Source organism: Pinus tabuliformis, chromosome 9, assembly GCF_031772625.1.
Source record: "Pinus tabuliformis cultivar Carrire ecotype Pingquan chromosome 9, CPIR1, whole genome shotgun sequence".
NCBI lineage: Eukaryota > Viridiplantae > Streptophyta > Pinopsida > Pinales > Pinaceae > Pinus > Pinus tabuliformis.
The window spans coordinates 623,303,744-623,328,434 of NC_142307.1; the positions used below are offsets into that span (position 1 = coordinate 623,303,744).

Here is a 24,691-nt window from a genome sequence, read left to right on the forward strand (position 1 = left end):
TGTTAAAGTGGCATTGTAGCAGTTGCAACACCCTCCGAAATTTTGGTTTGCATTCAATTTCAGAGCCTTCCTTGGGGTTTTCCCTTGATGTTTGCAAGCACTTGGATGGTGGAAGAGTATGAATCCAGTGTAAAGAATAATGTTTAGGAAGTGGTCCCAAGATCAATAGATAAATTAGTTATGGGTTCAAGATGGATATTTAAGGTTAAGGATGTAGAAGACAGAAGCATAGAGAATTATAAGGACATATTTGTGGACAAGGGATACTCTCAAGTTGAGGAATTTGACTATGAGGAAACCTTTTCTCCCGTAGCAAGGTATTCATCCATTGGATCACTTCCTTCATTAGCTGCGCATATGGGGTGGAAGATCCACCTGATGGACATTGTAAAAGAAACATTCCTCAATGGTGTTATTGAGGAGGAGGTGTACATCGAGAAAACAAAAGGATTTGAGACATTTGATCAGTAGTCTCATCTTTACAGACTCAAGTGAGCATTGTATGGTCTTAAACAAGCACCCTATGTTTAGTACACTAGGATTAATAACTATATCATTGATTTGGGCTTCACAAAAGGTGAAGTGGATGCAAACCTTTATCATATCTTGGTAGAAGGTAAATTGCTTATCGTTGTCTTATATGTTGATGATTTGATTTCAACTAGTGTTGAGTAGCTGATCAAATCTTGCAAGGGAATTTTAAATGAAGGACATGGGTCTCATGCACTACTTCCTTGGGTTGGAAGTATGGCAAGGTGATGGGGAAATATTTATGTCTCAAGGAAAGTATGAAAATGGGATACTACAGAGATTCCGCATGGAGATTTGTAAGCCCATGGAGACACCTCTAGCGACCAATTGGAGGAAGGAGGATGCCACTTCAGGTGAAGAAGTGGATGCTACCATTTATCAATAGCTAGTGGGTTCACTGACGTATCTTGTAAACACATGACCAGATATGTGCTATGCTGTCAACCAACTGAGCCAAGCTATGATTAGGCCAACAAATTATTTTGGAAGGTAGCTTAGCATGTTTTATAGTACCTCAAAGGCACTACCTAGTTTGGACTATGGTAAAAATGGATAGAGGGAGTGAATATGTGTGGCTTCACAGATGCAAATTGGGCAGGGAGTCCATCTCACCAAAAGAGTACATCAGGTGGAATTTTCAATGTTGGGTCCACAACGGTTTCTTGGTACAGGAGGAAGTAAATATTTGTGACGCCTCGCTCGATAAAAGAATAATACATGGTTGCAATTCAAGCAACATGTGAGGCGATCTAGATGAGAAAGATACTTATGGGACTGTTTGGTCATATGATGGATCCAAATGTGATCTATTGTGATAATCAAAGTTGCATTAAACTCTCTGAGAATCTTGTATTTCATGATCGATCCAAGCATATAGATATCTGGTATCACCATTTATGGGATTGTGTGTAGAGGTAGATAATGTTGCTAGAACACATTCTGACAGAGGAACAAGATGCTGACATTTTGACAAAAGTTTTGTCAAGAGGGAAGTTCGAGTTCCATAGGTGTAGGATAGAGGTGGTTGATAATCCCTTTCTTGCTAAGAGGGGGTGTTGAAAAATGCCTAATTTCCTAATAGGGACCTAATTTCCTCAGGAATTGTGGAAGGAAATAGGGTCTCAATCAGAGGAAGAAATTGAGTAAGTCTGGGTCAAAGCTTCTCAGTAAATAGAGAGATAGGTTATTCACTTGTTGGTTGATCTCAGATTGAGCTAACAATTGTAATACAACTCTATTAATCAGATTAATGCAAGCAGGAAAAGGGATTTTTAGAAGATTGCTTTCCCCTGGAAAAGTACTACGTGCATGTGTGTTATTTATCATTGCATGTTTGTGATTGATTTTGTAAATTGTGAATTGAAATCCACAAAGAAATAAAGTAGGATTGTGTCTTGTGATTTAGATTAAAATTTCATGATCAGTTATAATTCTACACCATAATTTCTAAATTTCTTATTTTTTGTGTATGAGTGTCCATCAAAAGTATGCAACATGGGTACTCCTTGGTTGGGGAATTAAATTCCTCATCCAACTAGTGCTCCCACTTGAAATTTGAGTAAAACCATAGGGAGATAAGCTGAAAATATGAGTTGAAAAAGTAGTTTTTTTATTTTTTAAACTTATTACTCTTTTACTACAAAAATGGTGAATCGTCCCCCATGGTTTACATCATTATCTTTAATCCTATTGGTTCTTGTAAATTTGATTTTGGTTGTACATTTTTGTTTTGAGGTCCATTTTAGACCTCAAAATTTCTTTAATGAGTGTCATCTCGGCTAGAGCATCAAGCCCTTCATGGACAAGGTACCATGTGATGTTGCTCCTCTTGAAGTTTGTGATATTTGATTAGGCCAATCATATTTGTGGAAGCGTCATGTTGTGTATGATTCCAATCCTCACACTATTATTATTACTTTGGGAAGGAAACTATAGAGGATACCAAAGGTAGCCCCACCTACCACCATATCTTTGATATCTGATAAGAAATGCAATAAGATCATCTCCTAGACTGGGAAATTTGTTTTCTTTCTGATTCATTCTCAGAGTAAGGTGAAGATTATGGCCACATCCATGGCCCCTCAAAAAGGTCCCTCCACATGATGAAAGCAAGTTGATAAGGTCGTGGAAGAATACATGGACATCTTCTCCTCACTCACAAGAGTACCCTTGCACTATTAGGTCATTCACTCGATCAATCTGACTCCTGAAGATCCTATAACGAATGGGCCAATATAATGATCTCTCTTATGGAAAATAAGGAAAACAAGTGGAAGATCAAGAAGATGCTACAAAAAAGGGGCATCTAACCAAGCTCCTCACATTGTGGGAGCCCAATTATACTTGTACAAAAGAAGGATGGGACCTAAAATCTCTACATTAATTATCAGGCACTAAATAAAATCACTATCAGGAGTAAGTACCCGATCCCATGGATTGATGATTTTATTGACCATCTCAAGTGGGCCAAGTACTTCAAAAATATTGATTTGAATTTTGGATATCACCAAGTTCCAATAGAGCCCATAGATGTATGGAAGATCACCAAGGAGGGTCCTTTTGAGTGGTTGGTCATGTCCTTTGGGTTGACAAATGCTCCTGCAACTTTTATGAGGTTGATGGATGAAATATTTTGACCTTTCACCAACTCATTTGAGGTTGTATATTTGGATGGCATCCTCATCTTAAACAAGAGTTGGGTAGAGCACTTGCGACATATTCAACAATTCCTTCAAACCCTATGGTAGCACAAGCTATGTGCCAACCTAGAGAAGTGCTCCTTTGGCATGGACCAGGTCCAATATTTGGGCTACATAATTAACGAGCAAGGTGTGCATGTGGAACTAGTTAAGATCCATGTCATTCAAGATTGGATAGCCCTAACGACTATGATAGAGATTCACAACTTCTTGGACCTTGCTAATTTCTATTGGAGATTAGCGTGTGTGTTCTCTCATATTTCTTGGCTCCTGATTCAAGTTACCAAGGGTGGATAAAAAGTGAAGTTTTCTTGGTTAGAGGCACAATAGAAGGCATTCATTGAACTAAAACACTTCCTTTTCTCTGGACTAGTCCTCACCTTGCCAGACCTACAACAACCATTTGAGATTGAGACATATGCCTCATATTATGCTATTGGTGCAGTCCTCACTCAACAAGGGCACATGGTGGCTTATCACGGCGAGACACTCTCTTACAGTGTTTGTCGGTACCCCACCTATGATAAAGAGATATACTCTATTGTGTAGGCCAGCTAACAACAAAAGAATTATATTTTGGGGAAGGAGATGATCATCCACACAAATCACCAACCTCATCAATTTATGTAGACACGGGGGAAGCTACAGAACCATCGCCATAAAAAATGGTCTACATACTTGCAACAATTCCATCTAAACATAAAGTACAAGAAGGGAAGCACCAATCATGTCGCATACTACCTTAGTCAACGACTGATTGTGGCACTGAGTACAGTTCTCAACTCTTGTGGGCATGCGACCTTTGGATGGACACAATTATATGAAAGTGACTCAAAGTTTGCTGGCACCTACAAGATGTTGATGGATAGAAATCCAATTCCAAAATTCCACCTTCAGGATGGATTGTTGTGCTATTTGGGACATATTTATGTTCCTTCAAGCGAGCATACCAAGCTGATTTGGGATGTGCATTACAGTAGGGTTGCAAGACACTTTGGTGTTGAGAAGAAAGTGGGAGTGCTGCAAAAATATTTTATTGGCCAAAACTCCAACATGATGTTGCAAAATATATCAGATCTTCCACTTCTTGTGCCATCACCAAACCAACCATTAAGAAGAAAGGCCTATACAATCCTCTACCTACTCCTAGTCAACCTTGGGAATCCATCTCCATAGACAATATGTCTGGCCTCCCTTTTACCAAGCATGGTAATGACTGTGTATTATCAATAGATTTTCTAAGATGGTTATATTAATGGCCTGCAACAAGAGCATCACAATAGAAGACACTAGCAAACTCTTCTTTGAATGAGTGTCAGTTCATTTTGGAATTCCAAAGACCATTATATCAAATAGAGATAGAATGTTCTTGAGCACATTTTGGTCAAGCCTTCGGTTGTTACTGGACACTAACCTCACCAAGTTGACTGCATTACACCCACAGACTGATGGCCAGAAAGAGGTTGTCAAGAGGATGATAATACACATACTTCCCATATACAAATCCAAACATCCATGACCATGGGATGAGAGTCTTCCCTGAGTAAAACACAACTAAAAAAGGGCTCTCCATATCTCGACTGGCCACGTCCCCTTTCAAGTCGGCATGGGATTTCAACCATTGTATCCCCTTCATGTCGTAATTCCTCTTTCGACTACACAAGCAAAATATTCACATGTTTAGTCTGAAGCTGATAAAACTCTAGAATGGCACTCCTGATAGTCAACTATTGTAGGAATGTGAAATCTTGATAGTTAAATATATTTCATCCCTGAATGTGGTGATTCGAAATAAAGGAGGATAACAAGGTGCCATTGTCACAGTCACTTCAGTATTAATTGAGGGCGATGTGCCACCATCTTCCCTCATTTTTTTGATGTGGTGGTTGGCATGACAACTATTAATATGGTAATGAATTCATTTTTAGGATGATCTTGTCCAACATGCAGTGTTTTTTCTGGTAGACTAGGTTCTAGATTCAAGAAATTTCATACTATACTCTCATGTTCGATAATGATGGTCCTCTCAACTATTCAATTTAATTATGTTCGTGAATTTCCATCCCTTGCCAAGATACTTTTCTCTCTCGATTCTCCTAGGTTCTCCTTTGAAAGCTTCCATTTGTGTGTTTTTCATTGGTTGTTTGGTAGAGATGTGCTTTGCTCATTTCATTTGTAGGTGAAGGATCATCCCCTCCCATCTTGTATTATAATTCTGGTCTTCTCATTCTTATTCTCATTTTATGGTTAGTTAGATTGAATTGGCTAATATTGCACTTTGGTGGGTTTCATGTTGAAAATCAATCTTTAATCGACTCTTATTATGTATCATTCAAGTTTCTATTTTGATGGGTGCTCAAGGTCAAGGGTAGTTTTGACTTTGCTTTGGTTTGTCAAAAAAGTGACAAGGCAATGAGCCCAATCTCAAAAAGGAGTGGGTGGGAGAGACTTACATTGAGGTTTGTGTGTTTGAGCTAAATTCCATTCATTTGGTTGGCTCTTTCACATGTAGAAACCTCTTGAAATTCAACAAGATCTATGGGTGGTAGAGGAAGAAATCATAACACAATGTGATTATTACCCTAATTTGAAGGCCATTTCCATAGTGGCTAACTGGGTCCCCAATTCTATTCACATGTAATGGTGTCAGAATCAATATTTGTACTTGATTGACCTGCATTGGTAGCTCAAATCGCTCTTGTGTAAATCCCTCCTAGAGAGGAATGACACAAAATAGGAAATCTTGTTGATGATGGATGTGCTCCAACTATATTTTAGGGATATGGAAAGGTTCTTAGCAAGGATTGAAGTTGTCATTGTCCATGGTAAAAGACATAGTTACAAATTCGTTGATCTAGTGCCAATTAGAGTGGACATTTTCACCTCTTCGTAGTTCTTTGAATGATTAGAGTTTCTTCATATATCTAGTTATTCTCTACTTGTATAGCTTGTTACTTCTAATCTACATGTTAACTGTTACTTCTACTCTACATGTTAACTCTTGATTAATTTTGGTTATTAAAATTCAAGATAATAACTTTCCTACTATTTTTTTTGGTAACTATATAGTATATATATATGTTTTGGCAAAATATCTCACGTTTTTCTAATAATCCGGCTTCCCGTTAATAAATAAAAACCAAATAGAAACCTAAAAGCAAATCAATCATTTACATTAAATAAATATAATATATACCTTTTAAAACACATATATAACCTATACACCACACATTTATAATATATATATATATATATATATATATTTTTTTTTTTTTCACAATATCGGTTGCTATTTTGTATTCAAAAAAGGAAAAAAGGAGGGAGACGGATCTCCATTTTACAGATTGTGGTTGGAAAGTGATGATCCAACAACAGATACAAATGTTTAATGAATCAGCATTACATATTGTTTCCGATGCTGTGTAAAATCGAAATGTTGTGTAGATTCAAACAAACTGGAGTAAAATGTAACAAGATATTTATAATATATATTTACAAGTTATAAAGAAAGTGCAATAAAACATACGTTCGTCAAAAGCTTAATACTCATGCCATGCTATCACCAATAAAACTAATAACTCCCTCGACGAAAAAGATGAATATGTATTCAAGAATCTACCATCACATTCTCTAAAACCGTTATTTCTCTAGATAAGTAATTTAAAGCAATATGATATCAAACATGTAATATTTCCTATTTGAGTATGTTGGAGAAATGCTTTCAAATTATTGGAAACCTATTTTTATTATTATATTGAATATAATTTTTTTAAACATCTATGTTTTATTCCTTTCAATTTAGAATATATATATTTTAACGAATTAAAAGTTTTTCATTTTTTACTTTTATGATGTAATGGATAATACTTGAATCCATTTTGTAAAGGATGAATATTTTTTTCAAAAGATATTGAGTTTGTCATGAGATCTTCTATTTTCTTTCAAAAGTTTGCTAAAGCCATGTCGACGAGGTTGATATTCTATTGATGTTATTGACTCGTACTTTTAACCTCACAAATCTTTCTTTTGTTAGCTCGGGAGGGTTATCGTGAATAGATTCATTAAGCATTTTACGATTTTTTCATTAAACTAATTTTTGGATCCCTTTCAACCTCCCAAAGAAATATTTTAAAGAAATATGCGTTGGTATCAATATGATCCATAAAATGCTATGAATATTGCACTAGAACAATTCATTAAGCATTTTACGACTTTCTCCTTAAACTAATTTTTGGATCCTTTTCAACCTCCCATAAAATACCCTAATGAAATATGCGTTGGTATCAATATCATTCATAAAATGCTATAAATATTGCACTAGAATAATTCATCATAATAGATTTGATAAATTACTAAAATCTTTATTATATCGGTTAATTTTTCTTTTATATTTTATATTCTTCAATAGTTAATTTTTTCATTCTTAAATAAATGAAATATGAGAAATAAATATAGAAGGTAAATATACACACATTCACAATAGAAACATGTTTTTTTTTGAGAAAACCTTACGAGAAAAAAATATGCTAGAAGGCGAACCTATTCTACTCCCTTTTATCTGATATGAAAATATGCAAGTAAAAAATAAGAGGTTCTTTATATGGAGTTATATGAAACTTTTGGCCTATAAGGATGCTATAGAAGCTCAAACTCCCTTATTCTTCTCTCTAACTTCCCACTCCCAATTTCTCAACTCATCATGGAACAAAACAAAATAGCATGGAATTGAACCGGGACTCCTACTAGTGGCTTAGTGTTTAATACAACTCGATAATGAACTAACAATATATTTGACTTCTTTATCTCTCAATTAGAGCTATGATTTTGGACTTAAAAAATTCTTCTTGAAATTCCACATGTGGCTATACTCATATGCAAGAGTAATGAGAGCTAACATGACATCTTCTAATATCATGGTGGTCAACATAGTATGTAAACTTGAGGGAATCATAATTTTTGCATGTGAACTTTGTGAAAATTTCGAAAATCGGAATCCTATAGCAGCATATGGAAATTATTCTCCTAATTGTTAATTAATTTTAACCATTTATTTTCTATTTCATACAACAAATACTAAATAAGTCACACTGCAACCTATACAAATAAAACTGTGGAAGAATAAATGCTGGAATAAATGCTAGCACACACACACACATCAAATAACATAATTACTTTTGGACCAATGTCCTCGGAGAAAACCCAACTTGGGAAAACGGTGGAGCAACTGAGGGTTTTAATATTAAGCAGTTGTGAAATAATCTGAATACGACTGGATGTCGAAACTAGAAATCCTATTGAGAAATACTGTTAAGAAAAATCTAGCGATGAAATTTCCTCTCTCCACAGGCAATCTCCCAACACAACCTACCTGCATAATTTCAGCCTTCTAAGGCACTACGTCAGCCTCTGTGATTCTTTGCGTAGTTGGCTAAACACCTTGCCTTCTGCTAGATTTTGATGAAGTTTTCCTCCCTTTTGTTGACCAGAAAGGCTATTCTCTCGCACTCTAGGATTCCTTCCCAACCTTTAGAACTGAAAACGTCAATCTGTCCGAGCAAATCGACTTTGCCTCTAGAGGCTACTGTGCAGATCCACATTAGCCTCACTATGGCTCACTTTCCTCTCTCCAAATACACTCACTAGATCTGGAATCCTTCCTCTGGCTCCACTATCTCTGCCCCTCTCTCACTACTTCGATCTCACTGGTTCTATCTCCAGAAACTAACTATTGCTACTCTGGAAATCGATCTGCTTAGAAATCAAATTGCTCAAGTGATTTCTCCAAGCCCCATCAACTTCTTCTTACAATGCTCTGTTGAGACTCCAACAACCAAGATTATATTTTAATCGATGGCTAGGATTAAATTGAAGTTGATCTGTGTGATTTTCTAGAACACCTTAACTTAATTAATTCCTATTAATTAGTCATATTCCCTAAGTTTAGAACTAGGAAATATTTAAAAATTGTCTAATAATTTAATTATGTCACTTCTAGGTATAATTTCCTGAAACGATTTCTAGGTTTTGGATATCTCATGCATTCTAGCCTCTCCACAAAATTTCAAGGCTAGAACAGACCCTATGCTACAAAAAATAACACTCCCTCTTAGTGAGGAATGTGTTCTAATATTTTTTCCCCTTGTAGAAACACCCTATCTCTGCATCATCTCTTGTCACAATGCTGTTGGGATGTTGCTTCCCAACAAATATTGCAAAACTATGATATGTGTTGCTTTTGTGTTGTTGTTGACCCTGTTGAACTTTTGCCAACACTGCATTGTTGGGTTGTGTTATATTCTTTCCACGACTAGCTCCCCTAGTTAACCGGGGGGTTAGATGGGGGGTGGAGCCCCCCCTTCATTGCGCCGATATGCGAAGCGGGAGGGTCACAGGGGGTTCGAGGGGGGTGGTTAGGCCCCCTCTACAGGGTCTTGGCTAGCTTCATGGGGAAAATTTTTTTGGACCCTATATTAGGTGGGGCGAACCTACTTGTTTTGTGCATGGTTTTCACACATGGTTTTGGGCGCGATGGTTTTCGGTCCATGGTATTGGATGCTTCAGAATGTATATATATGTATTGTAACATTGAAATGAACATAATGAAAAATCAAGCTGGTAGTCCCGGTTTTGGGATCCAGGGGAAAATCTCTGTGTATATGTGTTTTATGTGTTATGCTCTCGCATTGTTTATTTTCTGTTCTTAGAATTCATATGCAAGTAATTTCTGTACGGGGTTAAAACCTACATTTGGTATCAGAGTTGTTTTGGCTTCAAGGAGACACCTTTTTTGTTGAGGGGTTTTGCTCAGACCTATGGTAGACCCTGTTCAGTGGGAGATCTATGGGATCAATTCTGGTGGTGAAAGAAGATGGCGAGCAGTGGAAAGATAGAGATCAAGAAATTTAATGGTCAGCGTTTTGAGTTCTGGAAACTCAAGATGGAGGATATGTTGGCAGATAAAGATCAGTGGATCGCGGTAGATTCGGGTACTAAACCAACGGGAGTGTCCGAAGAAGTTGGATCGGAAGGCAAAGAGCACAATACGATTGTGTGTCTCAGATTCAGTATTGTTGAATGTATCAGGGGAAGCTACGGCTAAGGCTTTGTGGGACAAGTTAGGGGCTTTGTACCAATCTAAATCTCTGGTGAATAAACTGTTCCTATGGACTTTGTACCAATCTAAGTCTCTGGTGAATAAACTGTTCCTATGGAAAAGTTTTGAATCCAGAGTGCAAAGCATTGTTCATTTTCTATTCTTGTCAGGTTTTATATATTAAGAAATTTGCCTCTTAAAATCCCGTGGTTGCTCTTCAATCTGGCATATGCGTTGGTCATTTTTCTTGTCGATTCATGCTCCTTATGTGGTGTTGATTACTGTATGTTATTTCAAATCGAGAGCCATCACTATTTTTGAAGACAATTGCAATCTGTTGTAAAATCCAATTGTATTGACATATTGTGAGTGAGTGCTGATTTTTCTCTACAAGTTCATAGTTGTGATCAGTGACAATGAATAAAATAGCCAGAACTGGTGAAGTATTGGAGTTCTTAAAAACTCTGATACATTCCTCTGATCATGGTACAGTAAGAATAAGAAAAGCTTCTCTTGTTGACATTAGAACCTGTTTGCATAATGCCGATGAGAATATTGAGTTTTTGCAGCTTGAGACAAAGCTACATTAGGAAGAATTACAACAGTGGAGTCATCATTCTGAACCTGTTTCTGTTCAGAAGATTGAAATAGGCTCCCATAAACAACGAGACAATAATGTTACAGTTGTTTCAGGTTTAATACCCAATAAAGCAGTAGTTGTACATGCAGATGCAGAAACTCAGTTTGCACTTCCCAAGCCCATCATCAGACCTTGGGAACAGCTTGTCCACAACAAGCATAGAACTGGTCTTGGATATGACAAGGACTTGTCCTTTCATATTCCATACTACTCAAAGCCCATTCAGTTTCAGAGTGTTGGATTCATTCATGACAGTTCAACTGCTCCTTATGACAGTGCACCTCCAGCTGTTCCAGATTTTTCCCCTCTTCCACAGCAACAACAACAACAATAGATTGTGAAATGCCAACACTGTGAGGTCAAGTTGGCTATTTGAAAGATCACTGTTTTGATCTTCATCCATGTAAGCACTGTCATAAAACCAGTCATTCTTCAAACAGATGCTTCAAAAACAAACGTCCTGCAAGAACAAAGATTCATCTTGGATGGATCACTTCTTGGCAATGGGCATCAACAACCAAGAAGATATTCCAAGTGCATGTCAGAACTTGTTCAAGAGTATTGAACAATCTTGCAGTTGATTTTTCTCCATCATATCACCTTGTATTTGACAGGGGGGGAAATGATGGTCATCTACAAGCTTCAAAGTCACATCAAGCGAGCCTAAGTCACAACCTGCCACACCAGTTTCAGAGTTGTAGCCAGAGACAAAGATTCCTGTGAACATGCCTTCAGTTGGTAATCTGGAACACTTCCTCTAGCAGAAGACTTCAACTTCTTGCCAGTGTCAGAAGAATTCCAGGAACAAAATTGAGAACACTTCCTCTAGCAGAAGACTCCAGGTTCTTGCCGGTTTTGGAAGAGTTCCAGGAATTGCATTAAGCATTCCAGAGTTGTTGGTCATCCTTAAACCATCACAAGTTGAGACTTCCCTTTTTAGGTTGAAGTTATCCCTTTTATGCGGGGTGAGACCTCTCTTTATTGTTTGAAGGTTTCCCTCTTCAAATCAATAGGAGCACTTCCTCTAGCAGAAGACTTCAGCTTCTTGCCAGTTTTGGAAGAGTTCCGAGAACTGCACTAAGCGTTCCAGTGTTGGTGGTCATCCTTAAAACACCACCCTTTATACCAACATTTCAGAGAGCACATTTAGCCTAGTGCTGCCATGCATTTTTGCACATTTTGTATTACAGCTCTCTTCTTGGACTCATACATAACCCTTCGGATTAAGGGGAGGAATGTTGGACACCTAATCCTAAATGGGTTAGTGTGTAAGCTGAATAGACAAAGTAGTCCAAGAGACCTTGGGATGTGAAACCCAACAGTCACAACATGTACTATAAATGTAAATCATTTTTTAATAAAAATCATACTGTCATGTTTTATCTTTCCTATTTGTGGTTTCCCATGTGTGTTTAACAGATCATATGCCAAAGTTATGACCCCGGGAAGTTGATGTACCAATTTACCCAAACGGGGTCCATAGTTTGGTGTTTCATCTTCTAGGGTTAGGTTTTTGGATGATTAGGGTTTTCCATTGTTTCTCAACAATAAATAGGCCTTCGAGCCTCATTTTAACACAGTTCAGAGGCATGTAACTGCCACATCTCTTCTTAGAGATAAGATACCATCGCCCTAGCTAGTTTATTTCCATTTCTGTTTGTAAGCATATTTCAATATTTTACAGTAATGAAATGAAGTATTATTTCTATTGCATCTCTATATGTATGGTTATATCTGTAATTTGTTGTGTTCCTGTTTAAATCTGGATCAGTGGTATCAGAGCGGTCTGCTCTTTCTCTGTCTTTCTTTGCATGTCCCCAACGAGGTCGAGATATAAGGAGTTAGGGCTTGAACTGGTCGAACCTTTGCAAGACCAGCCTCGCAAATCCCGACGGCCTCCCATGGCGAATGAAAAGAAAGATGAGGGGGTAGGAGATCCTATCAAAATCTTGCTCGAAGAGGCCCTCGAGCAACAAAGGAACGCGATGATGGACAACTTTGCCTAGATCCTTCAGCGGCTACCCAGGGGTGACACATCTACTTCCAGCAGCTACTCTAGAAGCACCACACCCTTTAAGGTACAAGTTAACTTTGACATTCCCATATTTGAGGGTTAGATAGATGCAGACGTCGTAGATAAATGGTTAAATCTGCTAGAAGGGTATTTTTCTGTTCATGATTTTTCCGGCCGGGAAAAGATTACTTTCGCTCTTCTCAAAGCCACCCCCCACGTCAAGGACTGGTGGGAAACCTATTGTAAGTAGAAGGATGAAAGTATGGCCTCACTGTTTTTAGCCGCACCCACTTGGAATTCATTCTGGATTGCCATCAAGGAGCAGTACTACCCTGTTGGAAGCTATGAGGATCAATACATAAAGTGGACCATGCTGCGACAGGGAAGGGACCAAGACGTGCCAGAGTTTACCAATATTTTCCATACCCTTCGTACAAAGTTGGGTATCAAGTATTCGGAGTAGCACTTTGTACTCAAATACCACGGCTCCTTGCACATGTACATCCAGGAAGAAGTAGAATTCCTGAACATCTCCTCACTGGGCACGACATACCAATATGCCGTCAAGATCAAGCAAAAGTTTAAACAAAAGAAACGAGACTTTGGATTTGAAAATCCAAAGCAAGGGAAAGGTGCCACCAAACTGCAGAACAAAGGACAAAGCCAAGATGGGGCGTCCCAAGACAACCCACCAAAGCTGCAACCAAAGAACAATGTCGCAAAGCCGAAGAAGGACACGAGAAAGTGGTGTGAGTTCCATAAGAGCTCCACTCATAACACAAGTGAGTGTCGGGCCAAGCAGTCACTGGCGACCGAGCTAAAGTTTTCAGAATCAGATGCATGTTCCGACTCTGAGTCAGTTCCCGACAAGGGGAATGACAAAGGGAAGAAAATTATTGAAGTGGAGCCCAATGCCACCGTTGCCACCACGAAGATCCAGAAGGAGGAACCCAAAGATCCAGAGGTGGAGGAGCATCTCTTCCGCTCCCAGATGTGGGTAAAGGGATCCCCGCTACAGTTCGTTGTCAACAGTGGGAGCCAAAATAAACTCATTTCGGTAGAGGTCGTGAAGCAGCTGGGCTTACTGACCACAACACATCCACAACCGTAGACCATTGAGTGGCTTCACCAAGGACAAGATCTTCATGTGAGCCAACAGTGTCGCCTTCCATACAACATCAAGCCCTTCACGGATGAGGTATTGTGTGACGTTGCTCCCCTTGATGTTTGTGATGTATTATTAGGACAACCATACTTGTGGAAGCGACTTGCTGTGTATGAGTCAAGGCCTCGCACTATTATTGTTAAATTAGGAAATAAGTTATACAGGATACCGGAGGTAGCCCCGCCTACTGCCATCTCTCTGGTTACTACAAACAATGCAGTAAGATAATTTCAAAAATCGGGAAGTTTATTTTCCTAATGATACGCCCTCAAGGAAAGAAAAAGACAGTGGCCACGACCTCCAGACAAGGTCCCTCCATGCGACAACCACAGATGGACAAGGTCATGGAGGAGTATGAGGACATATTCACCTCCCCCGCAGGGGTGCCTCTGCACTGTCAGGTCAAGCATTCCATCGATCTGACCCCAGGTGCATTGTTACCCAATGGACCAATCTATCGACGCTCCATTCTGGAGAATGATGAAATCAAGATGAAAATTTAGGAGCTGTTGTAGATACTTTGGGAAATAAGGTGTACAGGATACCATAGGTTGCATCGCCTACCGCTATCTCTTTGGTTACTGCAAAACAATGTAGTAAGCTCATTTCCAAAATCGGGAAATTTGTTTTCCTGATGATACGCCCTCAAGGAAAGAAGAAGATGGTGGCCACGACCTCTAGACAGGGCCCCTCTACATGACAACTACAAATGGACAAGGTCGTGGAGGAGTACGAGGACATCTTCACCTCCCTTGCAGGGGTTCCTCTGCACTGTCAGGTCAAGCACTCCATCAATCTGATGCCAGGTGCGTCGCTGCCCAATGGACCAATATATCGGTGCTACATTCTTGAGAATGATGAAATCAAGAGGCAGATTCAGGAGTTGCTACAGAAAGGTCACATCTGTCCAAGTTCATCGCCCTGTGGGAGGCTGATCATGTTGGCACAGAAGAAGGATGGGACTTGGAGACTCTGTATTGACTATCGGGCAATGAACAAGATCACTGTCCATAATAGGTACCTGATCCCACAGATTGATGACCTCCTAGACCAACTAAAGGGGGAAAAATATTTTAGCAAGATCGATTCGAAGTCAGGATATCACTAGGTACCAATCGAACCCTCCGATGTGTGGAGGACTACCTTCAAAGCCAAGGAGGGCCTTTTTGAATGGTTGGTTATGCCTTTTGGGTTGACAAATGCTCCTCCAACCTTCATGAGGCCAATGGATGACATCTTGCGGCCATTCACCAACTCATTTGTAGTGGTATACTTGGATGACATCCTGATCTTCAGCCATAATTGGGAAGAGCACCTCCACCAGATTCAGTATTTGGGATACATTATTGATGAAGGGGGGTGCATGTGGATTCAGTCAAGATCCAAGTCATTCGAGATTGGCCATCTCCAACCACTCTGACAGAGCTCCACAGCTTTCTAGGTCTTTCCAACTTCTACCGCAAGTTCGTGTTGGGATTTTCTCATATCACTTGGCCCTTGAGTCAATTCACCAATGGAGGAGAGAAAGCAAAATTCTTTTGGTTTGAATCTCAATAGAAGGCATTCACAGAGTTGAAATATTGCCTCTGCTCAGCGCCAATGCTCGCATTACCAGACTTGCAACAACCATTTGAGGTCGAGACAGATGCCTTTGACTATGCTATTGGGACAATCCTCACTCAACACGGGCATCCAGTGGCATATCACAGTGAGACACTTTCAGACATAGTCCAAAAGTATCCCACTTATGACAAAGAGTTGTATTTCATTGTGCAGGCCTATCGATAATGGAAGCATTACATTCTAGGGAAGGAAACGGTCATCCACATAGACCACCGACCCCTGCAGTTCATACAGACCCAAGGGAAATTGCAAAATGATAGCCATCATAAGTGGTCCACATACCTTCAACAGTTCCATTTGAATATCAAGTATAAGAAGGGCAACACCAATAATGTTGTAGATTTCCTTAGTCGACCACCGATCTTGGCGTTAACTACCGTGCTCAACTCTTGTGGGTGCGAGACTTCTGATTGGCTACTTCTCTACAAAAGCAACCCAGAATTCGGCCACACATGCCAGACACTCTTGGAGGGTCAACATGTTCCAGATTTTCACCTCCAAGATGCCCTGTTATGCCACCTGGGTCACCTTTGTGTTCCTTCAAGCGAGCGTGCCAAGATGATTTGGGAAGCACACTACAGTCAGGCTTTTGGGCATTTCGGGGTCGAGAAAACGATGACAGTACTACATAAGTATTTATATTGGCTGAATCTTCGATAGAATGTCGGGAAGTACATTAGATCATGCACTGCCAACGCAATTTCCAAACCGACCATCAAGAAGCAAGGCCTCTATACCCTGTTGCCTACCCCTAGTCAACCTTGGGAATCCATCTCCATGGATTACATGTCGGGCCTTCCTTCTACTAAGCATGGAAATGACTGTGTTTTTATGGTCGTCGACAGGTTCTTGAAGATGGCCATTATGGTGGCTTGCAAGAAGAATATCACAGCAGAAGCCACTGCTAAACTGTTTTTTGAACGAGTGTGGGTACACTTTGGGATCCCACAGTCTATCATCTCAGATCGGGACAGCAGGTTCCTCAGTACATTTTGGTCCAGTCTCTGGTCGATGCTAGACACCAAACTCACTAAGTCCACAGATGTACATCCTCAAACAGATGGCTAGACAGAGGTTGTCAACAGGATGATTGTACACATTCTATGCATGTACAACTCAAAGAATCCACGCACATGGGGTGATAGCCTCCCCTATGTTCAACACAGCTACAACCAGGCTCTCCACAACTCGACTGGCCATAACCCTTTTGAGGTGGGCTTGAGATTCCAACCACTATGTCTCATTGATGTGGCCATGCCATTTGCAGCTACTCACGCAGATTCGGCTCATGTCCAGTCCGAAATATATAAGGCAAACAACTTCATTGAGCACATCCAACATATTCGCCAGCAGGTCCACAACATTCTGGAGAAATCAAATGCCAAGTACAAACAACAACATGATCAACATCGGGTGCCACACAAGTTTCAGGTGGGCGACAAAGTCTGGTTTCATTTGCAAAAGGAATGCCTTACTGGAGCCTATCGGAAACTCAGACCACTCCGATATGGTCCTTACACCATTACCAAGGCTGTGGGAGACAATGCATTTGAGCTCAGCATTCCCCCTTTTCTTGGCCTACACCTAGTGTTCAATGTGGACTACCTTCGACTATACTTTCCACCATTACTAGACACATTCGACATTGTAGAACAACTCACACCCACAGAGTTAAATCAAGATTGCATGGAACAAGCTGCAACTGATCGGATCATGGACACATAGATCAAGCACACTCGCCAGCAGAATATCCCACTGCATCGAGTTGTCAAAGTAGGCCAACTCCTTCACCACGACAAGTGGCTCACCAGGGACCAAGTTCAACAGAACTTTCCTCATCTCATGGAGGAACTCAATGCAATGGGGACCATTTCTTCCTGGGGGGGGGGGGGGAATGATCGAGGTGGATATTGGTGGCCACCCACCAAGTCCACTTGGATCCCCACCATTGTTTCTTTCAGCTTTTCAGTTTCCTTAATTGTAGCATAGTTTACTATTTTTAGCAGTTTTTCGGGTCCTAAACTTCCTAAGCCGTTTTGAGGCCCTAAATAACGTTTTTTGGGAAAACTGGGAGCAACATGGGTCCATGGACCAATTTTTCTCTTCCCAAAGTTGTAGTTCTCAAATAGATCTTTCTAACAAGATAGTGTGCGTCAAACGAAGATCGTATGCCAAAGTTACAACCCTGGGAAGTTGATGTACCAATTCACCCAAACGAGGCCCATAGTTTGGTGTTTCATTTTCTAGGGTTAGGTTTTTAGATGATTAGGGTTTTCCATTGTTTCTCAACAATAAATAGGCTTTCGAGCCTCAATGTAACATAGTTCAGAGGCATGCAGCCACCACATAAATTCTCAGAGATAAGCTACCATCGCCCTAGCTAGTTTATTTCCATTTCTGTTTGTAAGCATATTTCAGTATTTTACAATAATGAAATCAAGTATTATTTTTGTTGCATCTTTATATGTATGGTTATATCTGTAATTTGTTGCATTCCTGTTTAAATCTGGATCATACTATTCATTTAATTCCAAGAAGTGTTCCTCCAAGCATCAAGCCTTATAGATATCCTTATTCCCAAAAGAGTGAAATTGAACGTATGGTTGCAAAAATGCTAGGGGTTGGTATAATTCAACCTAGTTAAATTTCTTTCTTTGCTCCAGTAATATTGGTGCATAAGAAAGATGGATCATGGCGTATGTGTCTAGATTATAGGGACAAAAACAAGCTCACTGTTAAAGATAAATTTCCCATTCTTGTCATTGATGAATTGTTGGATGAATTACATGGAGAAATTTACTTCAACAATCTAGATCTTCCTTCAGGATATCATCAAATTAGAATGAAGACTGAAAAAATTCCGAAAACAACATTCAAAACTCATGAGGGCCTTTATGAATTTTTGGTCATGCCTTTTGGCCTTACTAATGCACCTTCCACATTTCAAGGTTTGATGAATTCCATTTTCAAACACTTCCTTAGAAATCTGTGTTAGTATCTTTTGATGATAACTAATATACAACAAATCTTGGAAGGATCATGTTCAACATGTTGATGGGGCGCTCAAACTATTGGAGGAGAACCAATTATATGCACAAACCTCCAAATGTTTCTTTGGAATATAGGAGGTGGAATATTTGGGTCATATTATATCTCATGAGGGTGTTAATGTGTACCCTAACAAAATTAAATTCATTAAGGAATGGAAAATCCCCACAACCATAAAGCATCTTCAAGTATTTCTTGGGTTGACATGGTATTACCACAAGTTTGTTAAGAATTATGGGAGAATAGCGACACCTCTAACATCATTACTGAAGAAAGATGCATTTTTTTGGATTCTAGAAGCTTGAACATCTTAAAGAGGAAATGTGCCAAGCACCAGTCTTAGCTATGCCAGACTTCACATTTTTTTTTTATTGTGGAATGTGATGTCTTAGGAAATGGAATTGGTGTTGCTTTAATGAAAGAAGGAAGACCCATTGCTTTCGAAATTCGTCCAATCAAAGGAAAGCATTTACACAAACCTATTTATGAGAAAGAAATGTTGGCAATACTACACGCACTGAAAAATGGAGACCTTACCTAATGGGAAGAAACTTCAAGGTAAAAGAAGATCATGATAGTCTTAAATAATTTTTGGAACAAATATTAACTTCAGAAGAGAAACAGAAATGGGTGACAAAGATGTTGGGTTATGAATTTGAAATCATATCCAAAAAAGGGAAGCAAAATATTGTTGCAGATGCACTCTCAAGAAAGGATGAGGATCTGGAGCATTTCTTTGTGTCATTTCTATTATCCAACCCGAGTGGATAGCTAAAGCAATGGATGAATGGAATAATGATGAAGAGGTGAGGTCACTTATTCAAAATTTGCAGCAAGACCTGAGTACATCTGATACATTTAGCTGGAAAAATGATTCATTATGGTACAAATATTTCTTATATCTTTGTAAGAATTCCCAACTCAAACAAAATATTTTTTTTTGGAATTGCTCACCTCTCCCTTAGGAGGGGAATCAAGGTTTTTAGAAACTTACCATAGGGTCAAGAAGGAAATTTTTTGGGATGGCCTTAAATATGATATCTAGAAGTTTATGGCAGAATGTTTGGTTTGCCAAAAAAATAAAGTTGAGACAATTAATACCTCGGGTCTGTTACAACCTTTAGCCATTCCAAGTTAGCGTTGGGAGGAGGTCTCAATGGATTTTATCATAAGTTTACCCAAGTCTAAAGGAAAGAGTATCATCATGGTGATAGTTGGTAGAATTACCAAGTATGCACACTTTTGTGCATTATTTCATCCGTTTAAAGGCAGTATGGTTGCTACTGCATTTATGGAAACAATTCAAAAGATTCATGGAAACCCAAAGATTATAATAAGTGATAGAGATCCCATTTTTACTAGGAATTTTTGGACAAAACTATTTTCTTGTTTTGGTACTCAATTAGCTCATAACTCATCTTATCATAGTCAATTTGATAGGAAAGATGAGATATTGAACAAATGTTTCTAAGGATATCTTCGTTGCTTTGTATCTGATAAACAAACACAATGGGTTGAGTGGTTACGTCTAGATGAATGGTGGTATAACACTTCCTTCAATATTGCACCAAAAACGACCCCATTTATGGAACTTTATGGATATCATCCACCATCCATCACATCATCTTTAAGAGAAAATTATAAGGTAAAGCAGTGGAAGATCACATTGAGCATCGACAACAAGTTTTCCAACTCTTAAAGGATAACCTCACTATGGCGCAAAATCGAATGAAACAACAGGCATATCAACATCGTAGTCTACAAATTTTTGATGTAGGTTACTGGGTATTTTTACGGCTACAACCATACAAACAAATGTCTCTCAAGCAAGCTAAGAAGGACAATAAATTATCACCCAAGTAATATGATCCTTACAACGTGTTACATAAAATTGGTACTATGACATAAAAATTGGAGCTTCCTGCATCTTCCAAAGTACACCTAGTTTTCCATGTTTCATGCTTAAAGAAGGTTATCGATGACAAGCTTCCAGTTCAAATAGTGTTGTGAGAACTTGACGAAGAAGGAAAAATCATACTTGAGCCAGAAGTAGTCATGGAAATAAGAACCTGACAACTATGGAATCAATCATTTTTAGAGTATCTTATTAAGTGGAAGAAATTACCCGTTGAAAATTCCACATTGGAGGATGAGAATTTTATACAGAAGCATCTAGAACTACTCAAGCATTGAGGAAAACACTTTTTTGAAGGAGAGGGGCATGTTAGGTCCCTATAATACTAGTGTAGCCCCCTTATTGTTATTGTTAGTGTGGCCCCCTTATTGTTATTGTTGTGCCAATGTAGCCCCCATATTGTTATTGTGGGGCCCCATAGAAGCCCACTATTGTTATTGTTGTGCCCTTACATTATTATTGTTATATAGGCTCTGATTATATTGTGACCCTTTAGCCTCCTATATATACAAAGGAGGTTTTTTCATTTGTATCATGCAAGAATTGTTCATTTATGTAATGTAAAGGAGATTTCCCCCCTCAAAGAGGATACTTTTTAAGTCGTTGATCTATCTTTTTGTGAGTTGGTTGCATAACATTCAGTTGCACTTCAAGATTAATTTCCCTGGATGGAGAGCATATGTCACTGCTAGATGACAGGAACACATGTCATTTAAATTATGCATTGAGAATTATAAGTGGTTCGTTCTAGGGACGAGACCCCAATTGCCCCCCTTTAACTTGGCATCAATGTGTGAGACTGATAACTGAATATGGCTACAGTTAGGTAGAAAAGCCACTCCTTCTCTCTTCGAAGAATGGGAAACTCCTTATCCTTAGGATGGTCCACCATTACATGCTTGATAAACATACGCGCATGATATACCCAATTTCACTCGAATCCCAATAGAGGATTTTTCCCTCACTATGCACAGTTCTATCTGCACTAGGGGAATCTCACAGAATCTAAAAGGTTTAGAAAAATTCATGAACCATAAGGATGGCTAAGGGAACAAGGGTTATTTTTTCTTTTACAACTTAAGGCTTCCCTAGTACCATCACAGACATAATTCCCATTGCCATGACCATGCATGACATAATTCAACAATACATTACAAAGGAATTGGCTCCCTCAACAAGGATAAATTTCCTAATAGTTTCCCGATCAACCCATCCCCACTGTGGGCAGTGCCATTAAAGCTCTCAGAGCTGACGAGAATGATAAATTGAGGACTAAAGCACCGACATACAAAAGACCAAGCTATAATCCAAGTGAAAAACAACCAAAAAGAGACTTGATAGACACTGCGACTACAAGCCATCAACCAAGAAGTTTCATGTAGTAAAACCTCTTCATATTTTGTATGGTCGACGAAAACATACCCAGTTCCTTGCAAACTGATCGGAGGGTCTAGTACAGAACATTGCTTTGGTGGTGATGTGCATGCAATAGCATGTGCGGTGGTTGTGCCACCCTCCATACCATTCCGTCATCAACTTTGCTAATTAAGACTTGAAAGATATCCCATAGGGTCTCGTTTCCCTCCATTCACCCCATTTGGAATATAATAAAATATAATACATAAATAGTATACATTAGTATCTTTTCTTTTCTATAATAATTTTTAAGTTTTTGTCGACTAGATTGGGTCGAATGAATTTTTCACCATGAAATATCTTAAAAAAACACCTTATCACTATGTATTCTACACCCATACTGATAAATAACATATATTAGTTCTTTTAGAATTTAAATAATATATATTTTTAATAAAAACCTTTGTAAAATATAATATATAAATAAAATATATCAATTCTTTGAAAAAAAAAATTATGTTGTGGTCTAAAATATATTTTAAAGGCATAAATAAATTTAACAAGTAAAGTAAATATCACCATTTATATCAAATTTCATCTTTAATAAAAATGAAAGACATATATAAATGTAAGAAAAACACTAAAACCCAGATAATCCGACATGTGATCTCTATATTTATTTCAAACTTCAACATTACATCGATGGTATGAATGCACATTATCATGGTGGGGTGAATATGCAGCCGCAAACGCAAACTATTATTGAAATTCTTAGAAAGCTCCCTAGAAATCAATTTTCATTAGATCATGAAACGATCCAGCAGACTCTTTCCCTTTAATTCATGGTTCCAGAATGTTGTCACATACTCTTCAAACTTATATCCTCGATACAAAGCTGGCTGTTGTTCATTCACCATGCTGGTTGCAGGAGCAATAAAAGCATCGTCTGAAGGCGAATAGAAAGTGGGAATTGATATGCGTGCACTCTGCATATTCGTTATTACTCGATGCTCGACGCTCCTAAATCTCCCATTGCTCACAACCTAACGCATTCAAATCACACACTAATCAAATTCTTGCATACAGAGAAAAACTAACTATATACATATGCTCATTGTTTCTAACCTGCAGCTGATCTCCCAAATTGACCACAAACGCGTTAGCCACGGGTTCTACGGCAACCCACTTTCCATTTCTGAATACTTGCAGGCCACTGACATTGCTTTGCATTAACACAGTGAGGGCACTTCCATCTGAATGATTTGGTAGACCCCGAGTGAGATCTGGGTTTGGGCATGAAGGATAGTAATTTATAGTCATCACTTGGCTATGTTTTCCAAGAATTTTATTCAAGTAATTGAAATCTAGCCCCAGAGCTTCTGAAATTGCAGCCAGCAGCCTTAATATCAATGCTCTCAACTCACCAGCGTACTTGCCAGCAATATCTCTGTAAGAAAAACTAAGTCAAACAAGTTAAACTTTTGCATGGTGGGTTAATTAGATGAATCGCTTCTAGTGCTCTATGTCTTACATAACCTGTAGGCTGCAGGTTTTTCAGGCCAAGAGTCGATGACTTCTTCCAGAGGATGACAAGGCTGCGTGAGATAGTCCACCCAGTTCAAAACCTTGTCTTTGCTGAGATTCAAGCTGGTAAAAAGCCGGACTGGCTGCTTTTCGTCCTCTGAGTAGAGGCATGCTCTGTCTTCCACTGGCATTTCGTAAAACTCTTTTGCTACCTCCATCATGTTTTTCATGACGTTCTCTGGAACGCCATGGTTCACTATCTGATATCAACAAAAAGAAAATATAATACTGAATAGTCTGCAAGTAGGATATGATAAAAAAATCAACCATATAGTATAAAACAGTGACAGGAGGGAGAATTGTTGGGTAGGGATTGAGGTGCGTGTACCTGGAAGAAACCATCCTCTTCACATGCACGTCGGATTTGTTGGACTACTGTCATTCTGTTAGGGCCGTCCATATCTTCTAGGTCTATCACAGGAATGCTCTCAGAATAAGAGACCTCACCCATCTGTGGGCGCTCATGGGGAGGCAGGACATATCTGTCCTGCACCTTGAGGTTGTTTATTCCATTGGACATGAGCTTTTGAATAGCATTACTGAGCTGTTGGGTCGGCGCATCCATTGTAAGAGACATCTTCCTCCAATGCTGCTGATGTGCAACTGTGTGATATGGGTATTTATAGAGTTGAGATGCATTGGCCAATGATTAAATTTGATCGGTTGAGGATTGAGATTATCAAATTCTCATTAATATTATGAGATTTAAATTTAATAGTGGTCGTTTCACATCAATAACAAATTGACTATGAGAACTGGGACGAATCCAAAATCCAAGTGACTCATGAAATGGTCGTTAAATATTAAATGCGTGACTCTATAACGTTGCTCATCAGCATTTTAAATTGCAGTGGGGAACGCATCACGAACGTTTTCAATTTAAAAATAAAAATAAATTTGGTGGGTGATTTCCACGGTAATAATAACTAAATCTAATATAAAGAAATGTGTGACTCTATAACGTTGCTCATCAGCATTTTAAATTGCAGTGGGGAACGCATCACGCAAGGATAACGTGGTTTT

General features: G+C 38.9%; 1 protein-coding gene across 1 annotated transcript; it reads right to left on the reverse strand.

Moving 5' to 3' along the window:
* Positions 1-22,884: 22,884 nt before the first annotated feature.
* On the reverse strand, positions 22,885-24,206 carry LOC149150143 (protein DMR6-LIKE OXYGENASE 1-like). Its single transcript, XM_089443451.1, has 4 exons — positions 23,997-24,206; positions 23,621-23,868; positions 23,210-23,531; positions 22,885-23,127 (listed from the first exon to the last, which is right to left on the reverse strand). Exons 1-4 carry the CDS (start codon positions 24,186-24,188, stop codon positions 22,885-22,887), a joined length of 1,005 nt encoding a protein of 334 aa, XP_089299577.1. The 5' UTR covers positions 24,189-24,206.
* Between the last annotated feature and the right edge of the window lie 485 nt (positions 24,207-24,691).

Coding starts and splice junctions, on each gene's coding strand:
- LOC149150143 (XM_089443451.1), bottom strand. CDS start 24,188: ATGTCCAATGGAATAAACAACCTCAAGGTGCAGGACAGATATGTCCTG. Junction 23,869..23,996: donor AAGAGGATGGTTTCTTCCAG/GTACACGCACCT, acceptor TGTTGATATCAG/ATAGTGAACCATGGCGTTCC. Junction 23,128..23,209: donor ATTTGGGAGATCAGCTGCAG/GTTAGAAACAAT, acceptor TGAATGCGTTAG/GTTGTGAGCAATGGGAGATT.